General features: G+C 52.4%; 1 protein-coding gene across 1 annotated transcript in view; it reads right to left on the reverse strand.

Annotated features, from left to right (window-relative positions):
- Positions 1-24814, reverse strand: part of PLXDC1 (plexin domain containing 1) — a 62828-nt gene that overhangs the window by 15399 nt on the left and 22615 nt on the right. Inside the window, exons 3-9 of the mRNA XM_032617478.1 lie at positions 17630-17773; positions 17300-17369; positions 16573-16695; positions 15849-15967; positions 14812-14911; positions 5539-5634; positions 1348-1429 (exon numbers count right to left, since the gene is read on the reverse strand). Coding sequence (XP_032473369.1) covers positions 1348-1429; positions 5539-5634; positions 14812-14911; positions 15849-15967; positions 16573-16695; positions 17300-17369; positions 17630-17773 — 734 coding nt within the window. The remainder of the gene's footprint in view (positions 1-1347; positions 1430-5538; positions 5635-14811; positions 14912-15848; positions 15968-16572; positions 16696-17299; positions 17370-17629; positions 17774-24814) is intronic.

The following is a 24814-nucleotide window of genomic DNA, read 5'->3' on the forward strand; positions in this document are numbered from 1 at the left end:
GTGCACAAGATGGACCACACCGCAAAGCTCCACGCCAGGAAGAACCAGCCTGGGGTGTGCCCTGTGTACTCTCTCTGAGGCTCTGTGCCTTTCATGTGAAGGGCCCTGAACACTTTGCAAAAATACTATCTGGTATTTGAGGAGTTAAAATAACAGGCATGTTCCTCACCCACATCCCCCCGAATCACGTAACCCCAGCCCATTTTACAGGGAAAACAAACTGAGGCCCCAAGAGAGTGAATAAGAGCACAGCTGTTGGGAAGAACACCTGGGAGGCCAGATGAGCACCCTTTTCTCCTCCCGGCCCAGAGCTGTGTCTTGTGTGCTGGGCCAGCGACCTATAAAGGCAATGGCTTCTATTTCTGCACCAGGATACTGGAAAGGAGCAAAGGAAACACTGACAGATTCAGGACACCTGCAGAGAACTCAGAGCCTCTATAATTTGCAGTTTTTCAAGATTGCCTTAAAGGCTCTTGTAGTTCATAGCTTTTCCCGCTCTCATGGGAGCCCTAGTCCCCAAAGAAATTCCTTTTTTTCCCCCCTGCCATTTATTTCTCTTGGACAGGAGAACAGGGCTCAGATTCTGAGTCTAATCCGTGAGGGAATGATTTCAGAACAAGGAGAGGAAGACGACTTGGATTTAAGAACGTTATGCCTGAGCCTGAATCTCATCCAGAATCTTCCCTGCTTCCAAAACCAAGCAAACACAGCTTGGTCACTTGCTCCAGCTTTCCACAGATGCCTGCAATTTCCACACCCATGGTTTTCAGGAAACCCTTCTGCAGCCTGAGAAAGATCTTGAGGTGCTGATTTGGGGTCATGGGGCTCTCCTCCAATGGCGATGGGTCTTAAGCTCATCCCGTCCCTGAGCCGGCGGATCTCACGCTTGTTTGCAGATGAGGTACCGTGTTAAAATGCAGGTTCTTGGGCTTCTCTCCCAGAGACCTGATGCAGGGGGCCAGGGGTGGGCCCTGAGAATCTGCATGTTTACCGCAAGCCCTAGGTGATTCTGGGATGCTCACAGCTGTGGACCACTCTTTGAGAAGGCCTGCCAGAGGATGAACCAACCCTCCCAGGTGCGAGGAGGGAGCTGCAGTAGCTGGAATCTCTGAATGGTCTTCCAGAAGTCTAGTGTCACCACAGGGTGACGTATAGTCACCTTGATGGGTCACAAGCCTCAGGGAGACACTCACTTTCATGATATTCTTGTCCTAAGTGTCACAGGAGCGCTGGCCAGAGATACCCTCATGTTGGTAATGAGGCCCGAGGCAGGGAGTGGGGCCGTGCCACCATCTGCCCCCCTGCACAGTCTGCCTGTGGGAATAAGAGGGTGAGCCTGGTACAAACCTCTGGAGGACATGGCACCAGCTGCAGTTGAAGATCAGGTCTGAGGACATGCAGGTGTCGCAGCTCCGATGCTGCAGGCAGGCTGCAAGAGAGAAGGCAGCGGCCCCTCAGTACCAGCCCCTCCACAGGCCTCCAAAAGGTGCAACTTTCCTGAACGCTGGGTCCTTACACAACTCTGGAGGCTCTGACTAGCAGGGACCCTAGAAGTTTTTAATGCCACCCTCACTTGAGTCCAGCCTTGATTCTCTAATTCTCCCTCTCTACCCGCCCTGCCTCCCTCCCTCCCTTCCTTCCTCCCTCCCTCCCTCCCTCCCTCCCTCCCTTCCTTCCTTCCTTCCTTCCTTCCCTCCTTCCTTCCTTCTTTCCTTCCCTCCATCCTTCCTTCCTTTTGTCACCAGGGGGTCAGGCCCTGAGCTGGTACTGGTGATTCAGCAGTAAGACCTGGTATTTCTTGGGCCTTACAGTCATATGGAAAGACAGACCCTAAGCAGATCATCAAACAAAAATAACTACATAATTATCATTGTGATGAGGTTTACGTAGGAAAATTACAGGGCGCCATAAGCACGTACAAAGGGATTGCACCTAGTCTGGAAAGTTATACTTCTGGCCTATTCCCTACAATTACAGGGTTGCAAAGGATTTTTTTAAATCGACATATATTTGACATATAACGTCATGTAAGTTTAAGGTGTACAACATATGGATTTGATCCATTTATATCGCTGTATGATCGCCACTGTAGCACTTGCTAACGCCACCAGTATCATTTCTTCCAGTGCTGGGAACAATTAAGATCGAGTCTCTCGACAAATTTAGTCTTTACTGTTGTGCTGTCTACAATCACTGGAAAGGATTTAAGATGTCCTGGTTTGACCAGCTAGCACTCCCTGCTCCTAGGGACTGTTTGTGTGGCTGGATTGCCGTCAGAGGCCCGCTCCTCCCAGGGAAGTCTGGGGGCTGAGTTTTTGAGAGTAAACCAGGCCAGGCATACGGAATTCCATTCCCTTCCTCTCCCTCTCCTCTTGGAAGTGAGCTATTCCCAGGGGGTATGCTGACCTCTGCTCATCCAGGCTTAAATCTTCCCGGGAGAGTCACCTGACCTCTTGGTGCCTTGGTACCTCACTTGTAAAAGAGGGATCAGGATGCTGTCTGTGTGGGAGGCCAGCTGTGAGAGGGTTTATAACAGTGCTGGCCACACGGTGAGCCAGTGAATGCTATTTGTTATCGACTCTGGTCCCTCATTCCCCTCAATATACCTATCAGGTGCTCATTCAATCATTTATTCTTTCAACAAATATTTATTGAGCGTCTACCCCAGGCCCGGCACTGTCCCAATGCTGGAGATGCAGCGTGAACAGGAAAAGACAGAAGCACTGCCCACATGGAACCTGCAGTCCAGTGGAGGAGACAGCCAACAAATACACAGACAAATAGATCCACCCTAGGGTTGCCAGTGGTGAGAAGGGCTGGGAGAAAAGCGGATCAGAACAGGGAGGTGGAATGACGGTGGGGGATGTGTTTTACTCAGGGAGGTTGGGGAAGGCCTCTGAGGAGACTGAGAGAGCGAGGAAGCCAGCCTGGCAGCTCTCCTGGGAGAGAAGTCCAAGCAGAGGGGCCTCTGTGTGCAGAGGCCCGGGAGGAACACATCCCAGGGATGCTCCCGACAGCAGCCAGCACGCTGGCCGGCTCAGCAGAGTGGAGAGCTGGAAGGTGGTAGGAATGGGGAGGAGGGGCAGCTGGGGCCTAGCCGGGCAGGGCAAGGGTGGAGAGCAGGCAAGTTCGTGGGAGCAGCTGCTGGAGGGTGCATGGACCCCCAGCAGAGAGGGCCCAGGGAGCAGGAGGTATGAGGGTTGGATTTAAGAGTTGTTCACTTGCTTAAATGTTGCCCACTTATGTGAACCAGAATGACCTCAGAGTGGCAAGCAGCTGCCACAAAGCCCATGCATTTTATTATAAGGACAGACAGGCACTGACCCGGAAGAACTGTGTGCAACGTAAGGGCTCATCTGATGGGCAGCTGAACAGAACATGTTGGCAGCAGCCAGAAGTGACCACTAACTACAGAAAATGACCACTCATTCACTAGACATTACACACACTTCTTCTCTCTGTGAGTTTTCATGGGCCTGGGCCACAGTCCATTAATGAGGGAATCAGTTTGTGTTCTGTGGACCCCCAACAAGGTGGCAGGTGGTAACCAGCCCTTGGTGAGTGGGAGAAAAGCTGCTGTGGGCACAGCGTGGTCACCTTCAGTCACCTTGTGGGAGGGACGAGCTGTAGGTGGCACTGTGTCCTTTTGTCTACCAGGGCTCTGCAGGCTTTGGAAGGGTGGAGGAAAAGCCATCAGCAGAAAATAAGCAAGGACCGACTTGGCCCAAGAACAAGAGAGCTCTGGCTGTTTTGTTCTCTGGTGCGTCCAGAGGGTCTAGAACAGCGCCCAGCACGTGGTAGGCAGTTAACAAAAGTTTATGGAATAGATGAATAGTTGCTTTTGTTATCCCCATTTTACAGAGGAGGAAACTGAGGCTTGGAGAGAGTCACAGAGCTAAGAGTGGCAGGTCTGGATTTGAACCAAGGTCTGTCTGAGCTGAGAGCCTGAGCTCCTAGTCTCGAGGTCCTGCTGTGGGAATACCCCTCCCCAGCTCCCAACTTCACCCCAGGCCACCTTTTCATGAGTCTCTTCTAGAAGAGGGACCAGCCATGGAGTGCTATGGCTTAAAAACAGTCCAGCCACACCTCTGGAAGAATTTTGGCTAAAAGTCCTCCGCTACCCAAAGGTAAGGGAGAAAGCCTGGGGCTGTGGGGTGCAGAGTTTTCTGAGGACAAAGCAAACCTGCCTCCCAGAGGTTCAAATCACAGCCTTGGTAGCACTGTCCCTTCCCCTACATGGGAGCCCATGATCATTCCCAAGGACTCTGGAGACCCCTTAAATGGCTCCAGTCAAACTGAGAAAAAACCCTGGGAGCCTCGTGGGATATTCATAAAACCCACTGACCTTTATTTCTCATCTGCATTTCAGATGTCCTGTGTGCTATTAAATGCTCACCGAATTCACTGGAGGGGTGGGAATTGGCTTCAATGTACAGAATGTCCCAGAAACGCATTCCCAGGATGTTTCACGTCTTCCGCCCCAGCAGTTAGCCCTGCCCTTGGATGTCCTTGTTCCCAAATGCAGTGTATTCACTCCTGGGTTTGCTCTCACCAGTCTTTGAGGAAGCCCTGCCTAGGGGGAGGGCCACTAGGGTGGGGGCGGGGCTGGAACCACAGGTGTCCTTGTCCTGTGACTAGGTGTCAGGGACCGGCCTCTTTTCCAGGGGAGGACACCTGCTGGGACATGGCCTGGCATTCTAGAAGACCCTTCCTCCTCCTCTTCTTTCTTCAACCTCTGCTCCCAGAACCTCCAGGGAAGAGGAAGAGGGGGAAAGAGAGGTAAGAAATGCCCCAGAAGGCAGGGAGAAGGCCGCGGCTTCAGAGGGAAGCTGAGAGGTACCATGAAACAGGAGAGATGAAAACTTTCTTTAAAATTAGAACGAGAGCGCCGTCCTTCCCTCACTCTCCCCTGCCGCCCTGACCACATCCTGAAGAACATCCCATCCCGATCCTGCGGGGTCCGCAGCAGCGGCTGGGGCCCCAGCCATGGTGTGCCTTCAATGGCAGGTGAGTGGGGTACAGAAGAGGGACAGGACCAGGCCCCCTGGATCTTGGGGGGGGCTACTGGCTAAATCCCTCTACTGCCTCCTGCCTGTGGATGCCAGCATCACGCCTCCTCTAAGGAAAATACAATGATAAACTTACGGACCCATTCAGTTCCTGGATTATCTTTTCTGGGAGCTCAGTCTAAGTTCTCAGAGGTACCTCTTTCCTGGGTTTCAATTATGTGTTAATAACAATAGCTGTCATGTATCAAGCACAAGCCACGCCCTGGGCCTGGGATGTGCCAGTTAATGTCTGAGCTTTCATTTACAACCTCAGCTCTACCTACTGTAGTTCTAACCCTTACTGTAGCCCTGGGAGGGAGATGGTGTTAGGCCCATGTTACAAATGAGAAATGGAGGCCCAGAGAAGTTAGGTGGTGGTACCCAGACAGGGGACAGTGGTGGGCCTGGGATGGAACTCAGTCTGACTCCAAAGCTCTTTCCAAGATGGTGGAATGCCTCCCCCCCATCAGTGGGAACAACCCCTAATTACTTGGTAATGGGGTGAACTCCACAGCAGATGTGCTGGTGACCTTGCTGGGGTCCAGCTCCACACGGTGGTATTCGAAGATGGTCCTTCGCCGAGATTCTGAAACATAGGCAGAGCCTGTCATCAGGAGCAGCTCATGGCCAGAGGGCTTCAGGGCCTGGACCTGGAGCCTGACAGGTGGGTTAGAGATTGTAGTGAGTGGAACCGGGAGTTAGTATGCAGCCTCTGAGGGCAGGAAGTAAACCCATCATCCTGGGATAATGGTGTTGAAACTGTGGGGAGACAGGAGGACAGGAGTTGGCCTTGAGGGGAGAGCTTTTTGTTATAAGCAGGTTAATAACGCAGAGGCCCGGCTGTTCCTGGGATCAGGACACAGGGGGTCCACACTTTCCCATGCCTCTGTGACTTTACAGCTGCTGTTCCCTTGATCCATAATGCTCTTCCACCCTTTCTCTTCTTCTCCAGCTCACCCCTCCAGATCCAGCTCAGAGCCACTTCCTCTGAGCACCCACTCTAGACCAGCTGCCTCTTACCACCCCCTCTGCCCTGTGCCTTCCTCTCACTGCACTTACATTGTGTGGTCATTAGGGTTGATTTGGAGGGTGGGGACCATTCGACTATGGTCACCTGGTCCCGAACCTGACCCACAGTGAGCACTCTGCAAATGTCTGCAGATGGACAGGCTGACCTTGGAGAACCTCTCCCCTCCTTGATGCAGGGGAGAGCAAGTTTCAGGGCCTGGAGCCAGGCTTATGTCCTGCCTCGCTCCCTGCAGAAACTTCCTACAGGACCTCAGAGTCAAGAGCCCTGAGTTCTGAGTCAAGTTCTGCTCCTGACAAGCAGGATAACCTTAGGGCCTCAGTTTTTTGTCTGTGAAGTGCATCTTCTCTCACGACCCTGCCTCCCTGGCCACACAGTGATTGGTCCAGGGCCGGGCATCTGATGAAGTCAGACCAATCAGAGACCTTCCCTGGGACTTTTAAACTACAACCAGAAGGCCCTTTGCTCTCCAGTAATACAGCTAAGAAGATGCAAGCTCGGCGTCCATGAATGGCCATGGCTCCAGTCTCAAGGGGAAAGCCAGAGGATGAAGCCACTTCGTGGAGAGAAACTGGTGGCATTCCAGGCTCTGGAGTCCCCAGACCTGCCCTGGTCCTATCTTCCCAGTTGTTGCCTCTTCCTTTGGTTCTTTGGGCTACTTTAGTATCCCCAGTGCACTCCTTTTCTCACTCAGCTGAAGGTGATTTGGAGAAAAGTTTCCCGAGGTGGTAGCAACACTCAGTGGGGGCATCCGTGAAAAGCAGGGTGTCCTGTGCAACCGCTGGGTGGCCCATCCTGAATGAAGGATCTAGGGGAGCATCCACTGCTCAAAAGAACATCTCAGCTACGTTTCTGTAATTTATTTATCCTCAATTTTGGAACCGTTCCCTCCTACTTAACCCAGGATTGAACCCCAGGTGGTCTGACCCAAAGCGTGCTCTCTTCGCACCACACCCCACTGTCCTGCTGCAGAGCCTGGAGACACCTCAGCCCCTGAAGCATCCGCGACCACAAAATACCCTTGAAACATTCTGTGCAATGAAAAGGAAACTGCTCCGGCGCTGGTGGCCGCAGCACTACCCCGGAACTAAACAGGAATCTGTAGTCCACCTCAGAGGCCTGTGCTTGAAATGCAAGCACTACCCACTCACAGGTGCGCGCGCGCACACACACACACACACACACACACACACACACACACACACAGATTTTCTCTAATACAAGAAAGGCCCTTTGCCAAGCAGGGGTGGGTCTGAAGGAGACTGGGGTGAGGAAGGGCACTTTTCCGTAATTCAGCTGCCCAGAAGAGGCACCAATTTTCAATTCACCAAAGGCCCACATGTGCTGCAGGGCCCTCCCTGTGTGACACCAACTGCTCTGCGAAGGTGGACTGGGCTTTGGGTGAGCCTGCAGGATGTGAGACATTGGGTGGAGGATGGGGAAGTTCCAGGCAGCCTTTCACAGCTCCATCCCACCCACTACCCCCAGAAACCATCTCTCCTAAAGAATTACCCCTTTTAACACTGAAATGGAGTAAGATAAAAAATAAAGGTGAAACTTCAGGTCTTCCGAGGTGCCTGAGGCCATGGGGTCTAGACTCTGCGTAAACATTGCTTTCTTAATCTGCCTCGTCTTTCCAGGCTGAGTTCAAATGACAGGCCCCCCCTTGAAGACATCCCCCACCCTTGGGTGCAGTTAGTGGCCCCTCCTCTGAGCTCCACAGCCTCCTGTGCACTGTCCAGTGTCACCTGTTTCACAAACATTTACTTTGCTGGCCACCTCCCCCAAGGCTATGAGCTCCCCAAGAGCAGAGCCTATAAGTTATATGTCTCTGTCCCCCAGCCCCTCGCACCTGCACAGAACAGGGTCTCAAGAGATGACTGTGAATGAATGAATGGCTTACAAATAGTCAGGAAAACCCCAGCAACTTATTATAACTTCAGCCCGCAGCACAAAGGAAGAATGCCCTTCCTCCTCGGCCCACCACAGATCATGGCCTTTCTCAAAAGGGCAGCCGCCAACGGGCCACAAAAAGCCAGACCCTCCCGATGTTAGAGCTCAAAGGAGGAGGAGAATTGGCTTTCAGGATTTCTCCACCTGCAAGGATACAGGGGAGAGCCTGCCCTCGGTCAGAAGGCAGGTGAAATAGGAGGACACAGGGGGTCAGGGTTGGGGCATGATAGAGACACGGACTTGTCAAGGGAGTTGAATTCATGGATAGAGACACACGAACAGCAGCTGGGGAAGGCGGGTCTCCCAGCAAACCCCACACCAGAATCTCGGAATGGGTCTCCCCACCAGCCTACTGGGGAGCAGAGGTGGGGACGTGCCTCAAGTGAGGGTACGGCCAGAGATGATCAGATATCCTCCAAAAAGCAACACAGCCCTACCAGCAAGGGTGGAGGAGATGTGGGTGGTAGGAAGTGGGAGGAGGGTGGGTGGGCCGAAACATATCTCTGATTAAAAATAGTTGCTCACGGGCTTCCCTGGTGGTGCAGTGGTTAAGAATCCGCCTGCCAATGCAGGGGACATGGGTTCAAGCCCTGGGCCGGGAAGATCCCACATGCCGCAGAGCAACTAAGCCCGTGCGCCACAACTACTGAGCCTGTGCTCTAGAGCCTGAGTGCCACAACTACTGAGCCCACGTGCCACAACTACTGAGCCCACGTGCCACAACTACTGAAGCCTGCACGCCTAGAGCCCGTGCTCTGCAACAAGAGAAGCCACCACAATGAGAAGCCCGCGCACTGCAACGAAGAGTAGCCCCCGCTCGCTACCACTAAAAAGAAAGCCCATATGCAGCAACAAAGACCCAAGGCAGCCAAAAATAAATAAATAGATAAATAAGTTTATTTTAAAAAAATAGTTGCTCACTTCAACTGCCCACCTGTACTTTTTTTTTAAGTGTCTGGTTTGGCAATACTTTTATTTCTTGATAAACAGATCCCTTAATATCCCAGCCTGTGTTATTTGTTTTTGGATTATCTCGCCAACGTCTAGGGCTTGCCCAAGGACGATGACGTCCATCTGCCTGACCAACAGATCCCTGCCGGAACCAAGACGGCGGCCACCCCGGCGCCACAGTTCTGGCAGTTTGAGATGTTTCTGTTTTATCTCTGCTTCCATTCATCAAAGATTCAGAAACACTAAGGTCCAGACACAGAAAGCCCTGTCACGCAATCAAGAGATGTTCACGGCTCAAAAGCGAGGTTGGCATGTCCTGTTCTGTTTCCACACCAGACACCAGCAGGGAGAGGGCTGGTTTGGTCAGAAGAAATCAGACTGACAGGTCCAGCCGCAAACTTCCCTCCAAAACAGTGGTTACGATATACAAAAATCTAAGATGGTGGCTCAGGAAAAAGTTTTCATTTGCTCATTCACATCTTCCTTTGCTCATTTGGTTATTCTTTTAATAAGCGTGAATTGAGCCCCATCAGGGGACCCCAGAGATAAACACAATGAGGGTCCTGTATCCCAAGGAGCTTTCAGCCCAGGAGGGGAGGGAGGAGAGACCTCCTCGGCACAGATGCAACGTAGAAAAGGGCAGAGGGAGGAGAGGAGGTGAGAAACAGCAAGGCTCAGGGAGCAGAGTAGAGGGAAAAACAGAAAAGAAAAAAAAAAAAGAAAAGTGAAAAACGGGGGTGGGGTGGGGGTGGGGATGGGGAGGGGGATGGGGAGGGGGATGGGGATGGGGGAGGGGGAGGGCCCCAGGATGGATAAAAAGCTACAGTGACGAGCACTGTAAAGGATCCTTTATCAGGAGCAGGGAGAAGACAAACTGGGCCAGATCTGGTGATGACCCCCCTCCCCCCCACCCCGCACCACCACTTGGCTTCTCCTTCGCACTCCTCTGCAGCCAGTTCTGGGGCCTCCCCGTTCCCCACCCAGCTGCCCAGCACCAAGGTACAGCCCAGGCCTCTGCCACATTTCTCAAGCCTGCTTTTGAAAGGAAAGGAAAGTTCTGGTAAAGGAGAAGGCCCAAGTGTTCACGCCGTCCAAGGCCATTCTGGGGTCAGCCAAGGGGCGGGCTACAATTAATGAATGAATGAATACAATTCCATTAATTCAGAATCTCTATCAGTTTTGACGCTGGCTACCCTAAAGTTGCTTTTATACTGTCCATGAAAGAAAGGGTTTCCTAAACAAATGAATAGAGGAAATTATATTGACTTCTGGGGGCCCCTCCAGTCAAATAAAGAGTGTATCAGCTACCCTCTATGTTTTGCATGCTTCTTCAAACAGACGCTGCTAATCTGAATCTTTTCTCTGCATCAAAGCGTGCTCTGCAGACTCTGCTCCAAAGCCTGCGGAGCAGTTTCTGCGACAAAGTAATGGTAAGAGAAACTCTGGCTGTTTTCAGCATTTCTTCCCTCAACCGCAGGAATGAGACTGTGCAGAATTCCCTCCACCCTCAGACAGACACCCTTTCCTTCGAGTTTTCATCACGAAGGAAAAAAATCTATTTTTTTCTGTCTTTAATTTTGCATCTATATGAGGAAAGTGTTTGGAGCCTGTGGGGAGGAGAGAGTCCCCCAGACAGGGTTCAGGGACTGGGGGATTCTTGAATAGTGGGGAGTAAACTCCACTCCTCACAGGGCCCCAGGCAGGGAGGAACCGAGCTTGGGTACAAGGGCAGTGACATCACTCATTCTGTAGGACAGGTGGGTTGGGACAACGGGAATATTCGAGGTGAATATCCCGGTGATAGGGTCTGCGGACCAGAGGCCTCTACCTGAACTTCTATCATGTTTTTTTGGGATTTATTGTTATTTGCAGCTCAACCAAATTCAAACGAATTCCCTGCTTGCTGGGTTGAATATCAGACCCAGAGGAATCTGATCTCTCAGCCACATAAAAGCCATCACTCCGAAAAGCAGAGGTTGTAGCCCTTTTTTTTTTTTTTTTTTTTTTTGCGGTACGTGGGCCTCTCACCGCTGCGGCCTCTCCCACCATGGAGCACAGGTGCCGGGCGCGCAGGCCCAGCGGCCACGGCCCACGGGCCCAGCCACTCCGCGGCACGCAAGACCCTCCCGGACCGGGACACGAACCCGCGCCCTCTGCATGAGCAGGCGGACCCCCAACCACTGCGCCACCAGGGAAGCCCTGTAGCCCATTTTAAAACCCAATGAAGGCCATGGACACTGCCCCAGAAAAATGCATGCACGTGACATGCTCCACCCGTACCTTTATGTTCCTTCTAAAGTCCCTGCCTGCACCCCCAAGCTAAAAAATATCTGACAAAAAGAGATGTGATTATCAAAGCACTCACCCCCCAAACTCAGATGTCAGGTCCTGTTCTCACTTAGTGTCACCACAGGGCAGGGGACAGGGTCTCTGCTCCACCCATTCCCGTCAGCACTCACTCTCGAGCTGCTACGCGTTTTTTGAGCACCTGCCCTGCTGCAGGCACTGGGCTAAGTGCTGGGGCCACGGCCAGCCCCCAAGGAGCTCACAGCCAGTTGGGGAGAAGATGGATGAGCCGGACAGTGTCATGAGTTCTATATTAAAGCTTTTAACAAAGTGCCGAGGGGATGGAGGAGGAAGCCGTGAATTCTGCTGCATGGAGAAGGCAACATCTGAGCTGGACCAGTGAATGAGTAGGATTTGCCAAGTGGTAAAAAGACTTCGGGCGGGGGGCATTTCATACGAGGAACTGCATCAGAAAGATGCAGATAGCCCTTGGCATGTTTGGGGAACCCAGGGCATGCAGACCAGTGCTGCCTGGACAGAGTGGTGGGTGACAGGAGAGTCTGGAGATGAGCCTATAAAGGTGGGCTGTGACCACAACATACATGAGAAATATAATGAACACTGTTGTCTGTTACATGCAGAAGTTGTTAAGAGAGTAAATCCTAAGAGTTTTCATCGCGAAGGAAAAAATCTATTTTTTTCTGTCTTTAATTTTGCATCTGTATGAGGTGGTGGATGTTCACTAAGCTTATTGTAATCATTCCGTGACGTATGTAAGTCAAATCATTATGCTGGACACCTGAAAGTTACACAGTGCTGTATGTCAATTACATCTCAATAAAACTGAAAGGAAAAAGAAAAAAAAAAGTGGGCTGTGCCCAGAATCAAAGGACTTTGAACTGATGCTTTGGGCAACAAGGAGCCAGAGAATGACGTGACCAGATCTGTCTGGCAGTGACAAGAAGGAATGGGGGACAGAGGGCAGGGAGACTGGAGCCCGGGAGCCGCTGGGCAGAGTTTGGGGTGGACCCAGCACCTCTGAGAACAGCAGCTGGAGTCACCGAATCCAGCGGCTCTCACAACAGAGCCCTTGCGTCTCCTTCTGGTCTCACAGGACAGGCGCAGCTGCCCGCCTGTTATTTCAGGTGGGCTCTGCTTCCTCCTCCACCCCTCGTTACCCCACCTCCTCACATCTCCCTGGCTTGCTCTAAAACAGCCTTTCATTCCAGAATCACAGAGGAGCCTCAGATGCACACACTCCTGGGGGATCTGACTTCCTCTAATCCACCCTCATTCAACAGCTGGATCCAACACAGATTTCCTGAGACTCTCCCACTGGGCACAGAGAGAGCCCTGTGAGCTGTGAGGGAGGCACAGACCCCGCCCTGATGATGCATTAATGCATGGGGAGGAGGGTGGCATGGACACCAAGAATGGTCCTTCCTGCAAAGCAGCCTGGGTGTGTGCACAGCCTGGGTGTGTGTGGGTGTTTGGGGAACTGAGGAGGAAAGGAGTCACCCCTCTGGGTGGAATGGGAGTGGGTCAGATTTACAAAGTTTCAATAGTGGACCCCAGGGTTTAAAAAACAGAAGATGGGTTTCAGTTCTACCTTTCATAGCTGTGTGAAAGCAAGTCATGCCACCTCTCTTAGCCTCCGTGTTCTCATTTAGAAAGAAACAAATGTACAGACTTCATTTACAATGCTGCAAGGATGATCCAATAAGATACTGTAAAGCTCAGTGTCTAGGGATGGGATTGTAATCGTGTGGTAAGCAGCCTCTAAAATGACCCCTAAGGCTTCCCTGGTGGCGCAGTGGTTAAGAACCCACGTGCCAATGCAGGAGACACAGGTTCGAGCCCCAGTCCGGGAAGATCCCACATGCCGCAGAGCAACTAAGCCCGTGCGCCACAACTACTGAGCCTGTGCTCTAGAGCCCGTGAGCCACAACTACTGAAGCCCAGGTGCCTACAGCCCGTGCTCCACAAGAAGAGAAGCCACCGCAATGAGAAGCCCACTCACCGCAACAAAGAGTAGCCCCCGCTCGTCGCAACTAGAAAAAGCCCGTGTGCAGCAACGAAGACCCAACACAGCCAAAAATAAATAAATAAATAATTTTTAAAAATAAAATGGCCCCCAATGATCCCTGCCTCCTGGTGTTCACACCCTGTGTAATCCTATCCTGGGTGTGGGTTGGACCTAGTGACTTGCTTCCAACCAGAAGAATGTGGCAAAAGCGATAGGACCGCACTTCTAAGATGAGGTTACAAAAAGACTGGCTTCCATCTTGCTCACACTCTACCACTGTCTTCCTTGCCTGCTCTGATGGAAGCCAGCTGCCACGTTGTGAGCCGTCCTATGCGGAGGTCCACGTGGCAGGAACTGAAGGGGGACACTGAATCTTGCCACAACCACACAAAAGCTCTTAAAAATGGATCTCCCCCCAGCAGTGGCTGAGGTAACCCTGGGAAACACCTTGAGAACAGCCTGTGAAAGACTCTGAACCAGAGGACCCAGTTAAGTCACGCTTTGCTTCCTGATCCACAGAAACCCTGAGATAATGTGTTTGCTGTTTTAAGCCTCTAAGTTTTGGCATAATTTGTTATGCAGCAGTAGCTAACTAATACAATCAGGGTGATACTGAAACTGTTTAGTAACCAGCTCAGTACAGGCGTTAACCAATCAGAGCAGATGCTGACTGCAGCGACGGAGCAGGGTCTGAGCCACTTGCTAGAGCACTGGGAGTTCAGGGTGGGGACAGTGGAGGGGCAAGTGAAGTGGTGGGAATTAATCTTATGGAAATAGTCACACAAGGGCATAAAAGTAGCTATTTGCAAGAATATTCATTGCAGTTGTTGTAGTGAAAGATTGAAACAACTGAAGTCTATGCACAGGGGACTGGTTCAATTAAGGTACATCCACACAATGGGATATCACACAGCCATTAGGAAGAATGAGACGTGTGGTGATGCAGAATGATGGGCAAGATATACTTTGTTCAGGAGCAGAACAGAGGACGTCATATGACATCTTTGGTGTTAAATATACGTACGTATACTTACCTGAAGGCTTGTAGCCCTAGAAATACCCTGGTAGCCCTGGTTGCCTCCAGGAAGGGGAATTGGAAGATGGGATCAGGGACAGGAGAGAAACCTAATTTTCCTGTCTCCTGAAACCCCCTGGGATGCTCCTTCTATCAACTGGGGGTGGGGAAGCAATTATGGCTATGTTCTGGGAGGACTCATAAACCCTAATTTGGTGTCTTTGGAGATTTTCTAAATAGAGGGTGTGCTGAGTGGAAGGGCCCTGGCTCTCCCCCTCCACCACCAGAGCAGTCCCTCCCCCTGGAGATTTTATTGGAAAAACCGGTTCCTCTCCTTGAACGAAGAAAAGTTGGAACTCATTCTGCCCCTTTCCTTCCCTCAGTTCCCACTCAACTCTCCACCACCCCTCCACTCCCTGCCCCTGCCATTGCCCCTGCCAACCTGGCTCAATCTGAGCTGAGTCCAGCCCCATCCAGGGATCTCTGTGGGTCCCTGGGGACTCACCTGGGATGTCCGGGGATGGATTGAGAATCATGAAGGCATCTGACAGGCCTGCTTTGACGGGGTGCTGGGACGAGCTGATTTCCAGGACGGGCATAGGGATCTGCAGTGGGAAGAAGAGGCTCTGTCTACCCCCCAAACGCTCTTGGGCCAGCCTAGACTTCCCCTCCGAGCTCCAGACCCATCTGCCTGCTGGGCCTTGCCTCTTGGAGGACTCAGACATCTCAAACCCAATGGGGCCCCATACAAATTCCAAGTCTTCCCCACACTATCTCCAAACACATTTCCTTTTTCTTTTCTCCCTCTTTGTGAATGGTACCTCCATGCAGGCCAGAGACCCGGGAGTCACGCTCAGTTCGCACCCCCCTTCATTTCCCTCCTCCTCCATCTAATACATCTCTAATACATTAGCTTGCTAACTGGCTCTCAAATCTATCCAGTTCTCTCCATCGCCCCTCCCCACCCCAGGCTGGCATCACCTGTCTCCCACATCATCTCCCAGCATCCCCTCTGAGCCCCAGCCCTCTGCTCTCCACTCTGAAACCAGAGCGTCCTTTTCAAAGGCAAATCCGGTTGTCCCCCTGCACCCCCCTTCTTGCCGTCACTCTCTCCCCTCCGGCCAGGCTGCCTTCTTGCAGAGGTTTCTACCGGCCATGCTCTGTCCTGCCACAGAGCCTGTGTTTTCTCGCTCCTGGAGCACACTTCATTTCTTTGCTTCCTTAGCTCCTACACATTCTGCAGATTTCAATTCTTTTCCTCGGGAGAGCTTTCCCTGACCCCTGTTCAGGTAAAGAGCCCCGTGAAAGGCTTTCCTAGCGTCTCCATTTAGGAGCACTTGTCACAGTGGCAATTCCATACTTCTCCCCACAATTAACATCTATCCCTCCAGCCAGACTCTCAGCTCCACAGAGGTAGGGCCATCAGCCATCTTATTAACTGCTGTATCCTCGGCACCACACCCTACGTCTGGCACATTGGAGGATCTCGACAGATAACTGCTGAATGAAAGAAAGGCCATCTCTGCAGCTGGGCCCACTCACCTCTTTGTAGCCGAATACAATGCGGCCATCTTGGTGCAGAGCTGCCTGGAAGGTGAAGCTGCCCCTGTCCTCCCGGTCCTGGAGGTAGACGTGGTCCCACTGAACAACAAAGACTGTCCCTGGTGAGGAGAGCAGAGACCTAGTTGGACAGGGAGACAGTGAGGGGAGCAGGGCCCTGCGGAAACGGTGGCCAATGTGGATGGGCCACGGCTTGGCTTCCTTAGGGATGATGGGGCAGGAGGCAGGAGCTGGGCAGCCCACAGACAGCCTGACTTCCAAGCTGAAGAGGAACCAGAAAACCCTTCTTCAGCTTCCCCATCCCCAACCAGGTACTGTGATTGACCATCTCCAAACCCAAGCACGCCCCTTCCTTCTTGCCTATCCTGACCCCTTGAGATGAAATAGGAGAAACAACTGTTCTCCCGGGGTGGAAGGTAGGTGTTCAAGGGACAACCTGGTGAGAATAAGAAAGAGTAAAGGTCTCTGATATTTATTTCACCTCTACTAAGAGCCAAGCACTTTCATTTCATTATCTCATCAGGTAGCAGGCATTTTTGTCCCCATCTTACAGGTGAGGAAAATGAACACAGAAAGTTAGGGTGGCTGTCTTGCTGTGTGACTGTGGGCAAGTCCCTTGCCCTCTCTGGGACTTGGGCTCCTCTAAACGGGCTGGACCAAGGGAGCCCTGGAGCTGGGTGACTTAAACTCTGAGCTCTGATCTCACCATTGTCAAAGTAAGCAACTGTGGAGTTGTCGGAGCGGCCAGGGTTGAAGTTGGCCATCAGAGGAGCCACATACTGAGTAGCCGTGAGCATCCGATGGACCACATCACCCATGAAGATGAAGCCTGGGGTGGGAAGAAGTGTAGACAAATCATCAGAGATGGCCCAGAGGGGTTGCCTCCTTGTGCAGGAAAGAGCAGTGTAGACGGGGCTGGAAGTGAGTCTTGGACCTCTGTCCACCAGCCTCACATAGTGGGCATGGGTCTGGCATGTATGGAGCTAAAGGGTCCCAGACCAGAAGGTTCTCTCTGCCCCTCCCACCTCTCTCTGTCCCTTGGAAAGTGCACAGGAATCAAAGACAGGCTCCTCATATCAACTGGAAGCCTGGTCCCAGGAAGCAGGCTCTCAGTGCAGTCTCCTCCCTCTCATTTACAGACTCAAGCAGCACAGGGGCCAAGGGACTGCCCACAGTGGCCTGCACAGACCCAGAGGGAGAGAAAAACACACACACACAGACATACACACACACACACAAGCAAGTCAGTTGATGTGAGGAAGCTGGGCTGAAACACTGATGACCTCTCTCCTGAGAGTGGGGTCCCAAGAAAGCCACATGTGGGACCCTCCCCAGTCCATCTGTAAAACCCTGTCTCCAGGGAGCCTTCCCAGATAGGTCCCGAGTTCTGGCTGAAATCACACCCTCTCCCAGTCCCACAGACAGGGCCTTACCTCCGGTTGCTATGGTGATCTGCCGCAGACGATGCCCGTAGAAAGGGAAATCAAAGGACAAGACCACTCTCTGTGGGGGATGGGAGAGAATCAGCCTGGGCCAACCTGAAGGCCAGAGGGCTGGGCAACCACACTGCCCATGCTTATCTGGATGGGACTGGGGGGGGCACAGGCATGTCCAGGGCAGTACCACAGGAGGGCACTCCAACTCTGGCAAAGCCCCCCAGACCACAGACCTCAGGCCACAAGCCATGCCCACTGACAAGCTGTGGCGGGCTGGCCCCCAGCCTCCCAGCCCGGGGCAGCGCTGCCGGGGACCGGGGCACTCACCGAAGCCTGCCGGTGGGTGTTGGAGAGGATTCGGTGAACTTTCACTTGGCTCTGGTTGGCCTTGGCCACGTCCACCCACAACTCCCGGCTGCGGGGCTCGCTGGGACCATAGAGACGGGACACATAGTAGCTGTGGTTGTCCTCCTGTCGTTATCCAAGACAGAGCCCACAGGAGGCATGAGGAATCAGGATGCCAAGAACCACAGAGTCTGGATACAAGAATTCATGGCCCTCCCAGGGGGGTAGACCGTGGCCCAGAGCTGGTTTAGGCCTGGGAGCCCTTTGGGCCCGGAGAGCTCAGTACCTGCTCCCTAGCCATGCCCCCAACAGCTCTGGCCCCAGCTAAATCCATACCTGCTGTAGCCATGCTCCACCCTGCCATCCCCAAGACAGGCCAGGAGGCTTTTCCTACAGCCCCTGAGTCCCCCGCAGAACACACCCAAGGCACAGCTCAACTTGGGAGGTGAGGGAGCAACAGGCGAGGCAGCCCCAAACAGAGCCCTTGTCTTCGGGGAGCTCCCAGACTGAGGGGGAGACATAGCCCCCTTCCCTGGGGAGCACCCAGTTTAGGGGAGAAGAAAAAACTGGATTCAGAAGCCACCAGTCTAAAGATGTTGATCTTGGGGCATTGCTTGGGGCATTGCTAGTCTGATGGAGCAGGTGGGACTTACACAAACAGAATACACAGACACAGACCCTCCAGCAGAGAGATAAGACAGGGCCCATGTTAGTCACTAAAGGCTTGAGAGACGGGAGAGAAGCAGCAATGATGCCTTCAAGACATATTTTTAAGCTTTCCTATGTGCCTGATGGGGACAAAATAAAAGAACAAGCCAGAACCCAGAGGGCTGGGGGTTAACTCTGTAAAGCCTCTCCTGTACAGGAGCATTTAGGGGCAGGATTTAAAGGAGGCTGGACATGGTCAGCAGAAAGTGTGGAAGAGCCCAGGGAGGAGGCAATGTCAAAGCATTTCAGCCCATCCGGGAGTACCAGCCACCAGCTGTAGGAGAAGAAGAGGCAGAGTGGGCAGGTCCACTCGGCCGCGGCCACAGAAGTGGAGCTGCTGACTCGTGCGGAGCCCTGGCGGGTCATTAATCAGGCTGTCAGGCTGCAGTGGCCGCAGACACAGCAGAGCCGACCATGTTCTCCCTGCCAAGCTGGCAGCTGCCCAGCCAGCCCTTGCCCTGGGCCCAGCACGAGCAGGGCCGAGGGATGCCTGCTCTCTCCACCCGCCTGGAGACAGACTCTGCTCTTCTGACAAGTGACACACTCTGGGGACCTGGGGTCAGGGCAGGGCTGGGGGAAGACGAGCAGGAGAAACATGGGGCTGGGGGTAGATTTCCCACTGCCACTGCCTGGTGCCTCCCCTCCAGCCTCTAGACTGCCGGCCCCTCCACCCATCCTTAGCACGGACGTCAGACAAATCTAAACAAATCTAAAACACATACGAGGCCACAGCCCTCTGCTCACAAGCCATCAGGGTCTCCCACTGCCCTCGAGACAAAATGCAAACTGCAGCCTCACATCCGAGGTCTCACTGTGAGCCAGCCCCACCTTCTCTCTAGCTTCACTTCCCTCTCCCTCTCTCCTTCGCCTGTGCATCCTTGTGCACCTACTCACCAGACTGACTCCCCAACAGTCTGAGGCCACCAGTGGTCACTCATGCCTTTGCACACGCTGGTCCTCCTGCCTAGAATGACCTTGTTTTCTCCCCCTGGCAGATTCCTGCTTCTTCAATGCACAGCTTAAACATCACCTTCTTATTGATCTCCTCCCCCAACTTGCCCAGTGAGGACCTCCACCGTCCACAGGAGTCCTCCAGGGCTGACTCATGGGTACAGTTTGTGAGAGTCACATGGGCCCATGCTTGCTGGCTTTCTGATTTTACTCATGAAGCCACCTGAGGGGGTCACCCTGATGCCACCACCTCTGGGGTGCCCATGCCAAGGATGCTGCCTCCCATTGCTGTGACAGTCACTTACCCTGGGGTCCCAGAAGATGCCCAGAGGAGGAACCGCTGCCCCCCAGTTTGCCCGTGGGCACCGGGGCAGCTGTGCTTATGCCCTGAGCTCACAGCTTCCCTCAGGAAAGCGGCCCCTTCACCTTCTGCTTCTCCCCCGCCCCACAAGAGACCAGATGCCACGTCTTTTCTCCCTGGGTCTCCATCTCTCCTATCTCCATCCATCTCTGCTGGGGTCCCCACCTTGACCAAAAAAAAAAAACAACCAAAAAAATTACCTGCCACCACTATGGAAAACAGTGTGGAGGTCCCTCAGAAAACTAAAAACAGAATTACCGTATGATCCAGCAATCCCATTCCTGGGCATATATCCAGACGAAACTATACCTCAAAAAGATACACGCACCCCTATGTTCATAGCAGCACTATTTACAACAGCCAAGACATGGAAACAACCTAAATGTCCATCAACAGATGAATGGATAAAGAAGATGTGGTCCATATATACAATGGAATACTACTCGGCCATAAAAAAGAACGAAATATTGCCATTTGTAGCAACATGGATGCAACTAGAGATTATCATGCCAAGTGAAGTAAGTCAGAAAGAGAAAGACAGGGCTTCCCGGGTGGCGCAGTGGTTAAAAATCTGCCTGCCAATGCAGGGGACATGGGTTTGAGCCCTGGTCCGGGAAGATCCCACATGACACGGAGCAACAAAGCCCGCGAGCCACAACTACTGAAGCCTGCACGCCTAGAGTCCATGCTCTGCAACAAGGGAAGCCACTGCAATGAGAAGCCCGCGCACCGCGATGAAGAGTAGCCCCCGCTCGTCACAACTAGAGAAAGCCAGTGCGCAGCAGTGAAGACCCAACGCAGCCCAAAATAAGTAAATATATTTTTAAAAAAGAGAAAGACAAATACCACATGATATCACTAATATATGGAATCTAAAATATGACACAAACGAACCTGTCTACAAAACAGAAACAGACTCACAGACATAGAGAACAGATTTGTGGTTGCCAAGGGGGAGGGGAGGTGTGGGAGGGATGTGGGTTTGTGATTAGCAGATACAAACTATTATATATAGAATGGATAAACAACAAGGTCCTACTGTATAGCACAGGAAACTCTATTCAATATCCTGAGATAAACTGTAATGCAAAAGAATATAAAAAAGAATGTACATGTATGTATAACTGAATCACTTTGCTGCACAGCAGAAATTAACACGACATTGTAAATCAACTGTACTTCAATTAAAAAAAAAAAATCACCAGCCAAGAAACAAAGCCCCTTGCACACAAACTCACGCAAAGACACGTGAACAAAGGTGCCCAAGAGAAGAGTCTGAGGGCCCACAGCCTGCTTCCTGGGAGTCACATGGGGAGCAGTTTTTAATCCACCTCAAAGCAAAAACAACAGGGAGCCCTGACCAACACAGTGCATCTGACAGTCCGCAGGACTCCAGCGCGGAAGCCAGTTTAGGTTCAGCTGCAACCACTTGCCACGGCCATGGCTACAGCTCAACTCTTCTCTCCGCTAGCTCCAACAAAGGAGTGGTTTATTAAAGGGCATCGTCAGCCTAAACTTTTGCCTGAAGAAAGGAAACCAAGTTTAGATGCTATTCAGCCCATCATTTAAATGTCTACTCCCACCGCCACCGCCACCCCCAACCCCCAACTCTGAGCCCCTGCCACATAGGGACAGGCAAGATCACCTCTGCACCCATGGCTCGAGGTCCCTGAATCCTTGATGCCTGAGTAGTGTTTGCCAAGGTGAGGCGAGGCCTGTTCTGGGAGTCCAGAACCTTCCTTTTGCCCTTTTATAGGAGAAGAAAGAGGGACCGGTGCCTGGCACAGTCAAAATTTTGAAAGTAAACCTGCCTCTCTAATTCCTAGGCTGTCTTATTATGACCTGTCGGGGAGGGGGACATGAGTGGCCAACAGAGCAAAGTAGCGTCTAGGTGGCACTCTAGTCCTTTTGAACGCACAGAAGGTTTAACTGTGTCCTGCATAAAGCTTTGTTCAAGTCCTAACCCCCGTACCTCGAATGTGACCTTATACGGAAAGAGAGTCTTTGCAAATGTAATTAAGATGAGGTCATCCTGGATTAGGGTGGGCCCGACTACAGGTGTCCTAGTAAAAGAAAGGAGAGGGAGATTTAGATACAGAGACACAGAGGGGACACAGGGAAGAAGGCCACGTGACAATAGAGGCAGCGATTGGAGTGATGCAGTTTACAAACCATGAAACACCAAGGATGGCCAGGGACCACCAGAAACTAGGAATAGTCAAGGAAGGATTCTTCCCTAGCCTTCAGCGTGAGCGTGGCCTTGCTGACACCTTGATTCAGACTTCTGGCCTCCAAAACTGTGAGACAATAAATTTCGATTGTCTTAAGCCACCAAGTTTGTGATATTTTGTCATGGCAGCCCCAGGAGGCTAATACACAGGTGTGTGTTGCTCTGCCTCAAGTGGGGCAACGCTGAATGTTTCCCCTTTCACGTCACCGCCATGTTTAGAACATTCTGCGGCTTCCCAGCTGCACTCGGATTGAAGGCCATGCTTCTCACCATGACCTACAAGGCTCTGTGGGTCAAACTCTAGACACTGCTTACCCAATATTCATTACCCCTCTTTTTTATTAATAGCACATTGATTTTGTAGCAAGCAAATTTGACTGCTTGTCCCTCTTGCCCTTGCCCTTCTCCTTATTCCTGCCTGGAATGCAGATGTGATGACTGCAGCTTCAACAGCCATCTTGTGAGCATAAGGACAAGAGGCACATCCTAAGGCTAGTGGAGTGGAGAGTTAGACAGAACCTAGGTCCCTGGAGGGATGCTTGTTAAGTCCTCGGATTCAGCACCCTGTTATACGCAAACATGAATTCTTCCTGATGCATAGTATTCTGGCCCCAACCCACCACCTCTACCTTCCCCCTTGCTCTCCATGCTCCAGCCCTGTTGGGCTTCTCTCAATTCCTGAAATCACCAAGTGCTTGTCTGTCTCAGGACCTTGGTACTTCCTGTATCTCCAGACCTCTTTCTCATTCAGTTCAGAAGCTGACTCTTCTCTGTCCTTCAGACCTCAGCTCAGTGGTCCTTCCTGATGCCCCCGTTACACTCTCACTGCACCTCAGGCTTCTCCCTCTCAATGTGTTGTACACTTGTGAGGACTGACTTGACTTTTTTTTTTTTTTTTGGCTGCGCTGTGCAGCTTGTAGGATCTTAATTCCCCAACCAGGGATTGAACCCAGGCCCTCGGCAGTGAAGGCACAGAGTCCTAACCGCTGGACCGCCAGGGAATTCCCTTGACTTGACTCTTAGATTTGTTATCTCCACACTTGCCTTTCCTGTAAGACCATAACTTCCCCACGGGTAAGGTCAGCTTTTACCTATGGTGTTTAAATGATAATAAATGAATGACCTTTCATAGTTTCAGAGCAGGACCGTTCAAAGCATAGTTTGTTGAAAGCCTTCTCATCCTTTGTTTTATTGCTACCACCATGCATTCTAGTGACCAGGATGGGATGGTATTACCAAACAAAGCAGGACAGCAGCTCATGGGGAACAGGTACTGTCAGGTACAGTGGGAGTCAATACAGCTCCCACCTAGGAACCTGAGAGGAGGCCTATGTTTAAAACTGCTGCTTGGAGGCTTGGAAAGCGGTCCTGTTTCCATCACCTGATTCCTGGGACTCGCCTGGTCAGAGCGTCCACCAAACCTCCAAGCGCCGGAAATGAGGGGCCCTGCACAGAAGCCACGCTCTGCAGTTGTGAAGCCCAAACAGACGTTAACACGTCTCTTGCTGCCTCATCTAAGAGGCAAAGGGTGGGGTGACTGGGGACGTTTACCCATTGCTCTGAGTCCTTGGTCCATGAAGGACAAACAGTCCACAGCCCCAGCCGGTGCCGCTCCACTGCGGAGCCAGGCTGTGTGCTGTTGGGGGATCCTGGGACAGACCTGTCTCATTCTTTGAGTTCCCAAGGAGCCCTCCAACGGCACCTCCTAACTGACAAAAAGTCTTCAACCGTGCTGACTCAAGGAGAGTCAGAAACTAAACGAGTTGCTGCCTCTAACTCCCAGGCACACACTCTCTCCAATGTGTCAGCAGTTCCCCGGGTGAGCACGGGCCTCCGTACCTATGGGTCCCCTGCTCAGGCCAGGTGGGTGAGGCTGAGGCTCTGCTTCTGGCCTCAAAAGTGCCAGGTGCAGCTGGCCTGCCAGGGGAAGGACTGCCTCAGGGGGCAGCGCCATGCAGAATTGGCCACAGGTCTCCAACAGGCCCCAACAGACCACCTCTCCTGGCACGGGGTGACTGATTATCCCCAGGACAGTGAAGCCGGGAGCGGTATCTATTCGAAGCCCTGGCCTAGGGAGGCTTCATGGTGATGGGTGAGGCCAAACTGCAGCTTAGAGAGGAGGGGACAACTTGGAGCTGGGGTCACTCCTCGGCAGGGTGAAGAACGAAGCCCTCAGGGGTTGCGGGGGGAGGTGCTTGGGAAAATGGGAGGAAAGAGAAGGGAACTTGGCCTTTGCAGATCTGCGACCGTTGTACGTGACAACCCTGGGAGATAAGCGCCACAATGAGTCCCATTTTATAAGTGGGGAAACCGAGGCCCACATAACTCTCTGAAACCAGGTCAGTCTCCCTCAAAGGCAGTGACTTCTCCTCTGTCCGCTGCTTCTCGGGTCTTCAAGTGACCGCCCCACTGGAAGGCGACTTGGGCCGCTTATCAGTGATTAGTTAAAACGTCTCACATCAGAAGAACCAGAGTGGATCCTTTCTGGAGCACAGAGTTCAGGGACCGTGTCCCAATCCCCTCCTCACCCCTAGCACCTTCCCAGCACAGGGCTGGCACCTGGCACATGGTAGGTATTAGGGATCTGCTTGTTGAATAAGCGCAATCACCAGGACCCCATGGCTGATGGTGCCGGAGACTGTGCTGAGAATGTACGGTGTGACGCCAATAAGGACAGCATCCTCCCCCAGCACTGATGGCAGGTGACACAAAAGCCATGTGTGAAGGAAGCAGCTGCCGCCTCTGGGAATCCAAGTCCATGGAAATCATTCCCATAGCTGGGACATCCTGCCCAAAGGAATGCACCTCCAACTCCCCGTCTTCTTTTCCTGAAATGCCCGTATCATCACCTTAGGAGGTCCTTCCAGTCAGAAGACCTGAATTGCTGCGCTGGAGGCTTGAAGCATGTCAGTTGGGC

The sequence above is a fragment of the Phocoena sinus genome, chromosome 20 (genome assembly GCF_008692025.1).
Source record: "Phocoena sinus isolate mPhoSin1 chromosome 20, mPhoSin1.pri, whole genome shotgun sequence".
NCBI classification, from domain to species: Eukaryota; Metazoa; Chordata; class Mammalia; order Artiodactyla; family Phocoenidae; genus Phocoena; species Phocoena sinus.